The sequence below is a fragment of the Abrus precatorius genome, unplaced genomic scaffold (assembly GCF_003935025.1).
Source record: "Abrus precatorius isolate BTA unplaced genomic scaffold, Abrus_2018 Scaffold9, whole genome shotgun sequence".
Taxonomy (NCBI): Eukaryota; Viridiplantae; Streptophyta; class Magnoliopsida; order Fabales; family Fabaceae; genus Abrus; species Abrus precatorius.
In genome coordinates this window covers 4,478,074-4,488,897 of record NW_020874439.1, presented here as the reverse complement: position 1 = coordinate 4,488,897, position 10,824 = coordinate 4,478,074, and the positions used below count along the sequence as shown (strand labels likewise).

At 31.5% G+C, this 10,824-nt stretch overlaps 1 protein-coding gene across 6 annotated transcripts; it reads left to right on the top strand.

The window, feature by feature from the left end:
* The first annotated feature begins 1,771 nt into the window (after positions 1-1,771).
* Positions 1,772-8,596, top strand: LOC113849620 (uncharacterized hydrolase YNR064C). Of its 6 annotated transcripts, none has more exons than XM_027479645.1 (14): positions 1,772-2,041; positions 2,129-2,183; positions 2,321-2,376; positions 2,844-2,876; positions 2,981-3,081; positions 3,373-3,442; positions 5,511-5,580; positions 6,008-6,064; positions 6,153-6,220; positions 6,320-6,400; positions 6,597-6,674; positions 6,762-6,917; positions 7,749-7,901; positions 8,249-8,421. In XM_027479645.1, exons 1-14 carry the CDS (start codon positions 1,862-1,864, stop codon positions 8,324-8,326), a joined length of 1,236 nt encoding a protein of 411 aa, XP_027335446.1. In that variant the 5' UTR covers positions 1,772-1,861; the 3' UTR covers positions 8,327-8,421. The 6 variants fall into 6 exon arrangements, 5 of the variants coding, with proteins under 5 accessions (XP_027335446.1, XP_027335448.1, XP_027335447.1 ...); XM_027479648.1 differs by having other exon boundaries at positions 1,903-2,041; positions 2,124-2,183; positions 8,249-8,435; XM_027479646.1 differs by lacking the exon at positions 2,844-2,876 and having other exon boundaries at positions 1,776-2,041; positions 8,249-8,596.
* Positions 8,597-10,824: the final 2,228 nt, after the last annotated feature.

Here is a 10,824-nt window from a genome sequence, read left to right as displayed (position 1 = left end):
GAGAAACAGTCAAACACTAAAAGGTTGTTTGGGAAGGGAGCTTTGAAGGAAAAGGGAAGCGGAGAGCAAAAATTCTAATTCAAATAAACATATTTTAACTTAATAATCTCCTAAAATAATAGACATAAAATGATATATTAGTATAAATGTGATAATTTCTGAATGCATTATTTATTTATTTATCTATTAAAAATGACACATAATAAATTTAAAAATAAAAAATTCACACTTCCATCCATTCCCCTTCAAAAGTCCATCCTAAACAACCCCTAAGTTAATTTGTCTCATTTTACAACTTTTATAAAATAACTAAGCTTCCAAGCTCTAACAATAATAATAATAGTAATAATTTGAGAGTTTATTTGAAATAAAATAGGAACCAAATCATAGAAAGGAAAAGAATTTTGAAAGAGTGGGTACCTGTGAATGAAATTCGTAACCGAGAAAGGAAAGCTTCGTTCTGCAAACCTCGTGAGACGGTTATGGGGTGCTTCAGAAAATGCAATGCCATTTCTGAAGAATGAAGCTTTCTCAACACTGCGCCGTTTTTTTTTTTTTTTCTTCTTTCTCTGTTTTGAAACTAAAACAGTGAAAGATACCAAATGCTGATACCTGATGATAAAATATGGATATGGACAAGGTTGATTTGGGCCCATCGATGGTGTTGGGCTTTACTTGTCTTCATTTATTTATTTATATTTTTTTTATCCTCGACTAAAATAAATATTTTTTAATCATTTCTAAAATTTATTTTTAAAATTCTTCATATTTCTTCTCACATAAACTATACCTCTAAGGTCAATGGATGTATATTTTATGGTCAAATTGTTTTCAGGTCACCAATATCAAATTAATTTGACTATTTAATTGACTGTTATCAGTTAATGAATTAATTAAAAGTTTGGAAGTGAATAATTTCGTATTAATTTTTTAGATAATATTTTTGAGATTTTAAAGTGATAAGACTACTCAAAGTATTATCACTAAACAATGCGAATTTTCTTTACACTATGTATCAATTAAATTCATATTGTAAAATATGTTAGATTTGATTCAAAATGCTATACTATCTAAAATAGAATTCATCAATCATGAGCAAAAAAGTTTTGATAATTTGTTAAGTAATATACAATATATACTTATAGTTAATTAACCCAATTTTTTTAGATTTATAGAAGTGTTTACGAGAAATTAAATTTAGAAATATAAAATGGTCATAATTAATACACACTTTGAAAATAAATATTCATACATGTTATTAATTTTTGAAAAGGGATAAATTCATTTATACTTATGTTATTTTCTATCATAAAATACAAGTCAGTTTAAAACCCAACCATTACCTTTCACTCTAACAATTCACTACATTCTTCATTCATCTTAAAGTTTTTTTTTAAAACATATTTAAAAATATTAGACATAAATCAAATATATTTTTGCTTTAACAAAAAAAAAACATTTCTAATGTATTTTAAAATTATCACCATTGAGAACATTATCTTTTGATTCCTTAAGCGAACGCATCCCAACTTTTCACACACCATCTCATCCAATTATGAGATTATTTGAATTGTATTTGCTTCAAACCAGCATTATTCTTAGTTTTTCTTAGCATATTCCCTTCCAATTTCCTAACCATAAGGAAAAAACAAAACTAGTCGGTATTGGCAAATTATTAAGGCCATAAAACATAAAGTAAGTTTTGAAGAGTGAGGACCAGAGAATCCCTATCCCTTCCCAAATCATTGGACAAAACAAAACATGTTTCATTTTTATTTATGTTGGCATTAAAAAACTACTAATAACGGTATTTCAGTTAAGTTACTTTTCCTTCTTCTGTCTCAAACCAAAACCAACCACTATGGCCATTCAAGCTTTTCATGGCTCTTCTTGTTGTTTCCGTTCCCACCTTTACTCTTCCTTTTCTTCTTCCACCACTGCGTCTCCATCATTGCTTGCTACAAGGAGGTTCCAATCATACGCTTCAACAAGAAAATCTCTGAAGTTGAACTGCAGTTCAAGTGGCAACAATGATGACCAAGTATGCTTTTTTGTGTTAATGGTAATGGGTTTTCTCAGCTTTGCTTGTTGTGAGTTTGTTTCAAAGTGTTTGTTAGCTCTAGTGCAGGATTATCTTCTGGATGCTCCAGTTTCTGTTGGAGATGGATTCTCTTTCAGTGGAGGTACATTTATTTTTATTTTTTTGCAAAATAGGATGGATCATGGATGTGAAGGAAAAACAAGTTAATATCACATGCATGTACTCTTTTGTGATTCTAAGAAATTTATTGGAATCGTGTGGTTTCTTATGTTCTGACAGGAAAATATTCAGATGAGCCTAGTCCGAGTGATGAATGGTTTAAGCAAGGGAAAATGGTAACTAGAAATTCATTATTTTTCAATTGCTATCAAAAGGGGGTTCTCTTAATATCCTATAGCAATGTTGTATTTTAGAGTGAGCTCCTACTTTGGCCCTCCAAAATACATGGTCATTTATTCTTGAAAAAAATTGTCATCTATTGAATTTGAACCCTTCAGGTATGTTTAGATTCATGATTTGGTCATTCTTTGCTTGACTGAAAGAAATCTGTGTTACTAAAGCCTAATTTGGAATTAATTTAATGATATTTTGCATTGTTGAAGGGCTAAATTAAAGGCAAAAAGTTTTTGGAGAATGAGGACATTTTGTGTTAAGCAAAAACTAATTGATGACAGAATCTTTTGATGACATAAGTGATGACGCTTGTATTTTTGGATGATGAAAATATGGGTTTACTCTTTGTATTAAAACATTGAAGTATACTGTAGATTGCTTCAGAAAGTATTTTATTAAACATGACAAGGTTGATTGTGAATTTACAATAATATGGTATGAAATAAGTAATTCCTTTTATTATTTCAACTTCATTTCCTTGGGGTATCAATGTTATAATTTCCAAGCCATATATGGTTTTACCTATCTATTCTCTGATGTTATCAGGTTAACGCCTATTCAATTCCTGGCACTGGTGAAAAGGCTAAAGATCCAATTTTTGGACTCACCATGGGAGCTGGTTCTCAAGCTACTGGTGATCTTTTCAGGTAAAATACAATTATATTTATGTGTCCAATGATTTTCTATCTTCATGTTGAAGAACACAAAAATTAAAAGAAGAGAAAAGTGAAATACTGAAATTGGAAATGGCAAATGGGGAAACTGGCTGCTGATATTGGAGTTAAACTTGAATATGTAATAATAGATGAATAAATAATGCTAAGTGACTTATTCCATTTGTAGGGTATAATTGCAACTTGCAAGTAGAAATGAGAAATGGTACTATTTTCAGGCTTACTAATTCAATAATATTTCGTCAATACGATTTCAAACATTAGATGGTTTTGTGTTGAAAGCGGAAGAGCTGACAATCCTTCAGTGATATTAATCCATGGTTTCCCTTCTCAGGTGAGTTTTATTTGTCAACAATGTATAGGAGGACCCTCTAGAATCATGTTGTTGTATGAAATTTTAATCGGTGCTTTCTTAATTTTAAAAGTCCAATTATATGGATGTGATCAATCTGCTTAGTTTTCTTAGCTAATTGCCTAATTCTAATCAATAATTCCAATCCAAGGCAAGCTTGTGTCCATGAACAGCAACGATCTGATTTGAATTCTTTTAGAAATTTAATCCATGTTCATTATTCTATAGGTGAGTGAAAGAATTGTGATATGTCATGATAATATAAACAGAAGAAGATTCATTTTGAAATGTGTTTTGTGCTAGTAAATAGTGGTTGGAATGGAATAATAGTCTGTTTATTAACGGAGATGTTAATTAAGCTTTATAATTAGTCCTTGATAACTATTGTTACGATTGTAGTTAATAATTGTTAATTAGCTTTATAACTAGTCCTTGATTATCTCTTATATGCAAGCACTTACAGTATAAATATGATAGATTATGCACACTTGTCCTACAATTTCTCTCAAAGACTGTCTATTTCAGCATGGCATTATGGTTACTGTGACCTTTGTGCCGTGTATCTTGTCTCTATTGTCTTGAGTTTCTATAGAATTCGTACTTAAAGTTTGGAGTTCAGTTGTGAACTTTGTGATTGCTGTGGCAATGGCTAAAAAGTATAAAGAAGCTGAAGGAAATACAGTGGTTATGTTGAGCTGCTTGTCATACTTATTGCAATTTGCTACAATGGGAACAAATGGATGATGTGACTTGTGACTATGGCGTTGAAATGCAAACCATCATGCCTTTTCGATCTTTTCTTTCTTCTTTGATCTGGTTCTAAGATGGAGTTTTGGATAAGGTGTTATATGATGCTATGAGCGATTGCTTTTGTTGAAGTCCCATATCAACTATAGATATGGCCAAATTAGAACTTTTAAAGACTAAAATTATGAGCTAGCTTTTAGGATTGAGTTAGGCTTAAGCCCACAAATTTAAGAGCTTCATAGAGTGATCACAGAGGTGGTGGTGCAGGGTTGATTTATTTTCATCACTGGTTATGATCAAGGGTGTTGCAACATCTTAGATAACTTAATCTTAATTGATTACAAGGAGAACTAAGGACTTTTTATAACATTAGGCTAGAAATTGGAACCAGGAGGGATCCCTAAATAAGTAGGAAACTAATGAGCAAACTAAATTATCCAGGGAGCTACTGAATACAGAATATTTACAATAAAGAAAGGTATTGGGGTGAACTGATAAATATATTTTTGAATTAATTAAAAAATGCTGAATAAAATATAATTCAACTTTGTGACACTACACAACAACCATCACCAAGAGTGTCATTCAATCCCAATGAGACATTTAAAGCCATTGACCCAAAGTAGCCAATTGGTTTAGAGTTGATGTTTTGAGCTTTGGCTTGGTGATCTGTATACTGTGTTGTCAATGAAGTGTGTGTTAAAGACTTCAGGCACTTGTAAAGGACTTTCTTTTTGTGTGTTGAAGGGTGGTATAAGACTAAATGTTGAGAAGACCAGCTTAGAGATTGAGTGGACCACTGAGGAGGAGAAAGGGTGTAGACTTCTAATGCTGTGTCATGTGCTAGGGAAGTCTTGAAGAGAAGCTGGAAGTAGGTCAAGGTTAGGGAGAAAAGTCAAAGACCTATGAGAGATATTTACTAATGACATTGGCTAAGACTAAAAGTGGTATTATTCAGTGAAAGTGTTAATTGCCCTAATTCCTTGTCAGAGATAGGATGATTTGTTTCTTTTATTTTTCTGTCAGTGTGTATATTTGGACCAAGCTGAGAGGTTAGTAAGCATCATGAGTGGTAGAATAAGAGTGTGCTTTATTAGCACATGTTAGAATATTAGAAGTTATGACTGTAGTCAATAGCTGCTTATTAATCCTGTAATTGGTTCTTCATTTGCTCTTGTATTGACTGAACTCAGCAATCATAAGATGGTTTGAGTGTACACATGGCACAAAAATGATTTTTTATCCCAAATATATTAGATATATTGAGACACCAATTTTACTGGCAAATTGATGATGCTGCCAGGCATATTCATACCGCAAAGTTCTTCCAGTACTGTCCAAGGACTATCATGCCATAGCATTTGATTGGCTAGGTAACATCACAATTCTTTTGTTGAATTTGTCAATAAAATTACTTTTATTTTATTTTTTGAAGTTATTTTTTGCACATTCTGATGTATGATTTATGCCATTGATTATTCTTATTCAGCACAAATAATGCAATCTTTTTAAGAAAACTATTGCGAGCTAACTTTAATTTGGAATTTGTATTCCATTCAAGTGGGCCATTATAGTCTCCTTGATAATTATGATTATCCTTCACCTCTAAGTTAGAAGAGCTGCGCTTCAATTTGTATGTAATAATTTCATTTACAAATCTTTATTCAACCTTTTTATCCATGAGATGGATTCATAATTTACTTGTTTACTTCAAAAGTTTTTACTATCATTTCATAAATTTATTAATTCACAACAGAAGAAACAAATAAGTAATAAGTTCACTCCATTCTCCTCTTTCAGGATTTGGGTTTTCTGATAAGCCTCAACCCAGATATGGGTTTGACTACACTCTGGATGGTAATTTCGTAGTAACTTGTTTATTGGAAAATCTTGTTTTGAAAAGAAAGAAAATGCCAAAAAGAAGTTATCTTTCTTCTTCCTGCAGAATATGTGACATCATTTGGGTCACTTATTGATGAACTGGCTGTTGCTAATGTCTCACTTGTTGTCCAGGTAAGTTTGCCTTAGTTAATAAGAAACATAGATCTATGAGTTAAAAAATTCTGTTCTTTGACATATGATATTAAGTTCTTTAATCTTCTTTGCTCACAGGGGTATTTTTCGCCTATTGTAGTTAAATATGCCAGCACTCACCAGGAAAAGCTTAGCAACTTAATACTCCTTAATCCACCTGTATGTGTATTTACTCATCAAATTTTACAATGTCGTACTGAACTCATTTTACTATGATTCTAGTATTTTTCTCTTGTGAAAGGAGCTTGTCTCCTTGACTTTAATTCACTTTTGTTGATATTTGTATCTATCAGAAATCCTTTCTTAAACACTTCTTAACATTACTACCTCCGATTCCTCTTTCTTGTTTCATAAGCTAACAGCCCTACATGCCAAGCTTCCATCAACATTGTCCATATTCAGCAACTTTCTGCTAGGTGAAATATTTTCACAGGTATCAAATGTTCATTACATCTTATTGAATTTTTGTTGGTCCCTGAAAGTTCCACATGATAGATACATCGCTTTTCTGCATGATCAGGATCCCTTAAGGGCCAGTGACAAAGCTCTGACAAGCTGTGGCCCCTATAAAATGAAAGAAGAAGATGCAATGGTCTACAGAAGACCCTATCTCACATCTGGTTCCTCAGGCTTTGCACTTAATGCAATTAGCAGGAACATGAAGAAAGACCTCAAGGTGAGTATTTATGCATATTTCTCTTACAATTTCTTTAGAGTAATAAATATCTATTTGTGCATCAAATTTTGATTGAATCTCGAATGATACCATGTAAGTTTGTTAATTTTAGACTTCAATTGATTATTGGATTATGACATGTTTTAACAAAAGTTCATTCCTTTTTTTAACTTAGTAGTTAAGAATTTTGAATCCTTATAATATGGAAGCTTATCTTTCATTGGCCCTTGGACTGAGGGTCCCCACAAACAATCACTGTAAAACTGGCCAATGACAAACTGTCCATTTCTGCCAGATCTCCCCAAAACCCTCATATATGTAACCTTGTCCACAAAAGGACCAATTCATGTTATCATAGGCTTCTTAAAATAAATTTGAAAGCTTACTCCTTGTCTTATATGCCTCCCAACCTCATTGATCACAAGAGCTGAATCTAATACTTGCCTAGCCCCATAAATTTAGTGACAAAATTAAATTCATTCATTGCCTTACAAAGCTGTTAAGGATAACACCCTAGAAATAAATACAGAAACATAAGGGCAAGTTGAGGTGATCACTTACCAGTTACCACACTCCCTCTTTCTGAAAGGGAAACTACTACCTCCAATTAGGTTCACATGTATATTTTTAACTAAGTAAATCAATTAGATTGTCTAGCATGCAATGGTTATATATGATTAGATTTGTAACTGATTTTGATACTCTAATCTGTACCTATATATACCGCACATATGTGTGCCTCTAATACATAACAAGATTCAAACACATCTTCTCTTTTCTATATCTTTGATTTAATAAGGTTGGTGTCTCTTTGATTCACTTTTCCTTCAGCGGTATGTGGAGGATATGCAAACAATACTTAAGGACCAAAATTGGAAAGTTCGAACTTCAATATGTTGGGGCCAAAGAGACCGTTGGTTGAGCTATGATGGAGTGGAAGATTTTTGCAAGGATTCTAACCATACACTCATTGAAGTTCCAATGGTACATACTTAGCATAGTTTTAATTTTTCATTTGTTTTCATTAGACAGAATTATTCTTGTTTAAGAAATTGCCTTCAAGACTTCTCACTTCTCATGAACAGAATAATACCATTCTTTCAAGGGGTTACCTTAAGCTGAGCTACTTTCTGTGAGCATATATTTGTGAAAAATGTGTCTAGTAACTTGTTTTTTTGTTCAAAAGCCAAGGATTATTAATGAATAAATGCTAGAAGCATTTCTACTTTTAGAGGATTTATACTTTGGTTGTATTTTAAGACTTTCTTCTTCATAAATCTTATGCCAATTTTCACGGGGTAAAGGTACAATAAATTTCTTGCACTTTGTAGGCAGGTCATCATGTGCAGGAAGATGGGGGTGAAGAAGTTGGACAACTTATTTATGGGATATTGAGCAAAAGGAAGTAGATAATGAGGATATTTTCCATTGCTTGTTAATATGCTCAAAACTTTGGTTATAATGGTTCCTAATCTTTTCTTGGTCTCTATCCTGATAAATCTACATTTATTGCCAGTCTTGCTTTGTAAAGAGATGCATTCTTTTAAGGGGAAAAAAATATTATATGTATAGTGTATCTCCTTCAAGTCCCTATGTAATCTCTGTTTGGCGAAAGTATTTAAGGAAAAAAGAATTACACTGCTTATAATAGACTCCAAAATATAAATTTTCATTTTAAGCATATAATCCTGTCAACCCAACTCACTTTTAATTTTTGTAATTTTTGGTTGCTAAGTTAATGCCAATTCATCTTTAAACGAGTCAAATCAAGTTAAGATGTCTAATCCACTTTTAAAATAAATTGAGCTGATCAATTTACTTTTTCACGAACTAATCCACTTTGTCACTCTTAATTAATATAACTAAATATATGTCATATCATTAATGATAATATATATTAATTTTTTCTTAAGACTAAAATTTAGTTTATTATATTTGTAAAAAATTGTAAAGCTTTACATGAACTTATTTTTTTAATTATAAAAGATTAAAATCCTCGTGTAATTGTGTTCAGTTGTACTATCCAATTCAATTTTTGACTCAATTTGAGTAAACTTCTGCATGATAATCCGTATGTAATTGCAACTCAAAGTTTGACCATAAGGTGTGAACTTCCTTGTGAGTGTTTTGTAAGGCTTTCGAATAAGAATTTTGTGTACAATCCCTAAAATCCGTAGTAGAGTTATGCGAGGAATCGAATGTACTAACGTTTTGGACATAATATGAGCGCTTGTATTTCATAATTATTTTATTAATAGAACCTTTTCATAGTCTTAACAAATTTTGTATGTTTTTCTTTGTATAAATTTTTTCTTTTGTCCATTGTCAAAACTCTTTCAAAGTTTCTAGCGTTAAAGAGTAGATTTGTTAGTATTCATCTGCACTTGTGAATACATGCAATTCGGGGATGTAAATAACATTTGATAAGAAAAATATACCCACACACTACCTTCAAATGCAAGAGAACATAAACTCCACTGGAATGCAACTTGATCAATAATAAACTAATGGTATAGTTTTCCGTAGAGAAGTGAAACAAAGCCAAAATGAATCTCATACGAATTACATGGCCATCCCAAAATCATGGACGACAAATTAAATTACAATAAGATAATATCACATAAAAATAAAAAAACTATCGTAGTAGTATTCATGATTTCCATCTTACAAATACGAGGGACTCTTGGAACAAAAGAGTTAATGGTTTAAAAATTTAACTCTTAAAAAGATTATTTCAATAAAAAAGAGACCCTTGGAATAACAGAGTTAAATGTTCCATGAGCATTTTTGCAAGAAGCATAGATACTCCTTCTTGGTTTAGCATAGACAATGTTAATTTGATCCAAATACAATGTTGAAATAACCCGACGAGGAATAATCTAAATAGCTTTGTCATCTGTAGACATTCCTTGAAACCCACGATATGTCACATTCTTTAAAGTCTCTTTGACCAAACAATTAGCAATTTAATTCATAATACTCCTATTTTTCTAATAAAAAAGTTCAATTTCAACACAATACAGAGTAACACTGCGCATTCTCTATGTTGTAATCCCAAAAACCTTACCATGAATAACAAAAACATTTTGATAACCAAGTGAACTAAAAAAAGGTGACTCTGGAAAAAGCAAGATGAAAGTATAGTAAAAAAGAAAAAAGGATAATCTGCATATTTTCTCTTGTAGAGTCCCAATAGAACATTGGTGGCAGTATCAGGTTCACTTTCTTTAACTTTGCCTTTCAAAGAGTAGTTTTTATCATAACCTTTCACATTACCCAACTCAAACAAGTCTTGAAATAAATAATGAAAAGAACTACGTTGAATATGACCCCAATGCAAAATTTGCCTATACCAACAACAGCTCAACTATTATAATCTTAGCAAACTGGGCTAGATTCAAGGATTTGACGATCAGTTTAGTGCAAAACGAAAGTTAAAAGAACACCTAATTATGATATAAGTACTCATAACATACTTTAAGGTCTCTTTTATTACCTTTCTTTGTAGAAAATGTATACACTAACAAACAACTACTCTAAAATTGACTGTTTTTGTATATTTCATTTACTAAGTTGCTAACCTCTGAACAATGCACTAGTATCAACTCCATACCATCCTAAATCACTAACCAGGAGATCTATATTATAAATATTAAATTACATGATATAATAGAAGAATTCTCTTTTTTATTATAAATTTTAAAACACGAGACTTTTAGAAAAGAAAAACATGGATACTAAATAGGATGATTCCATTTCAATAACATTAATGTTAAACATTGTTCAAGTTGAGATCTCTGCCTTCTAAATCACTAAGCTACAAGGTAATGTACGTATGCCTCTTGCTTTTTTCACATATCTAATAATAAAATATGATAGATCCTAAAAGTATTTTTATAATTTAACA

Excerpts from the sequence above, each read along its gene's own strand:
- LOC113849620 (XM_027479645.1), top strand. The coding sequence starts at position 1,862 with ATGGCCATTCAAGCTTTTCATGGCTCTTCTTGTTGTTTCCGTTCCCAC. Across the intron at positions 3,082-3,372 it reads GCTACTGGTGATCTTTTCAG|ATGGTTTTGTGTTGAAAGCG; the intron begins GTAAAATACAAT and ends TTCAAACATTAG. Across the intron at positions 6,221-6,319 it reads ATGTCTCACTTGTTGTCCAG|GGGTATTTTTCGCCTATTGT; the intron begins GTAAGTTTGCCT and ends CTTTGCTCACAG.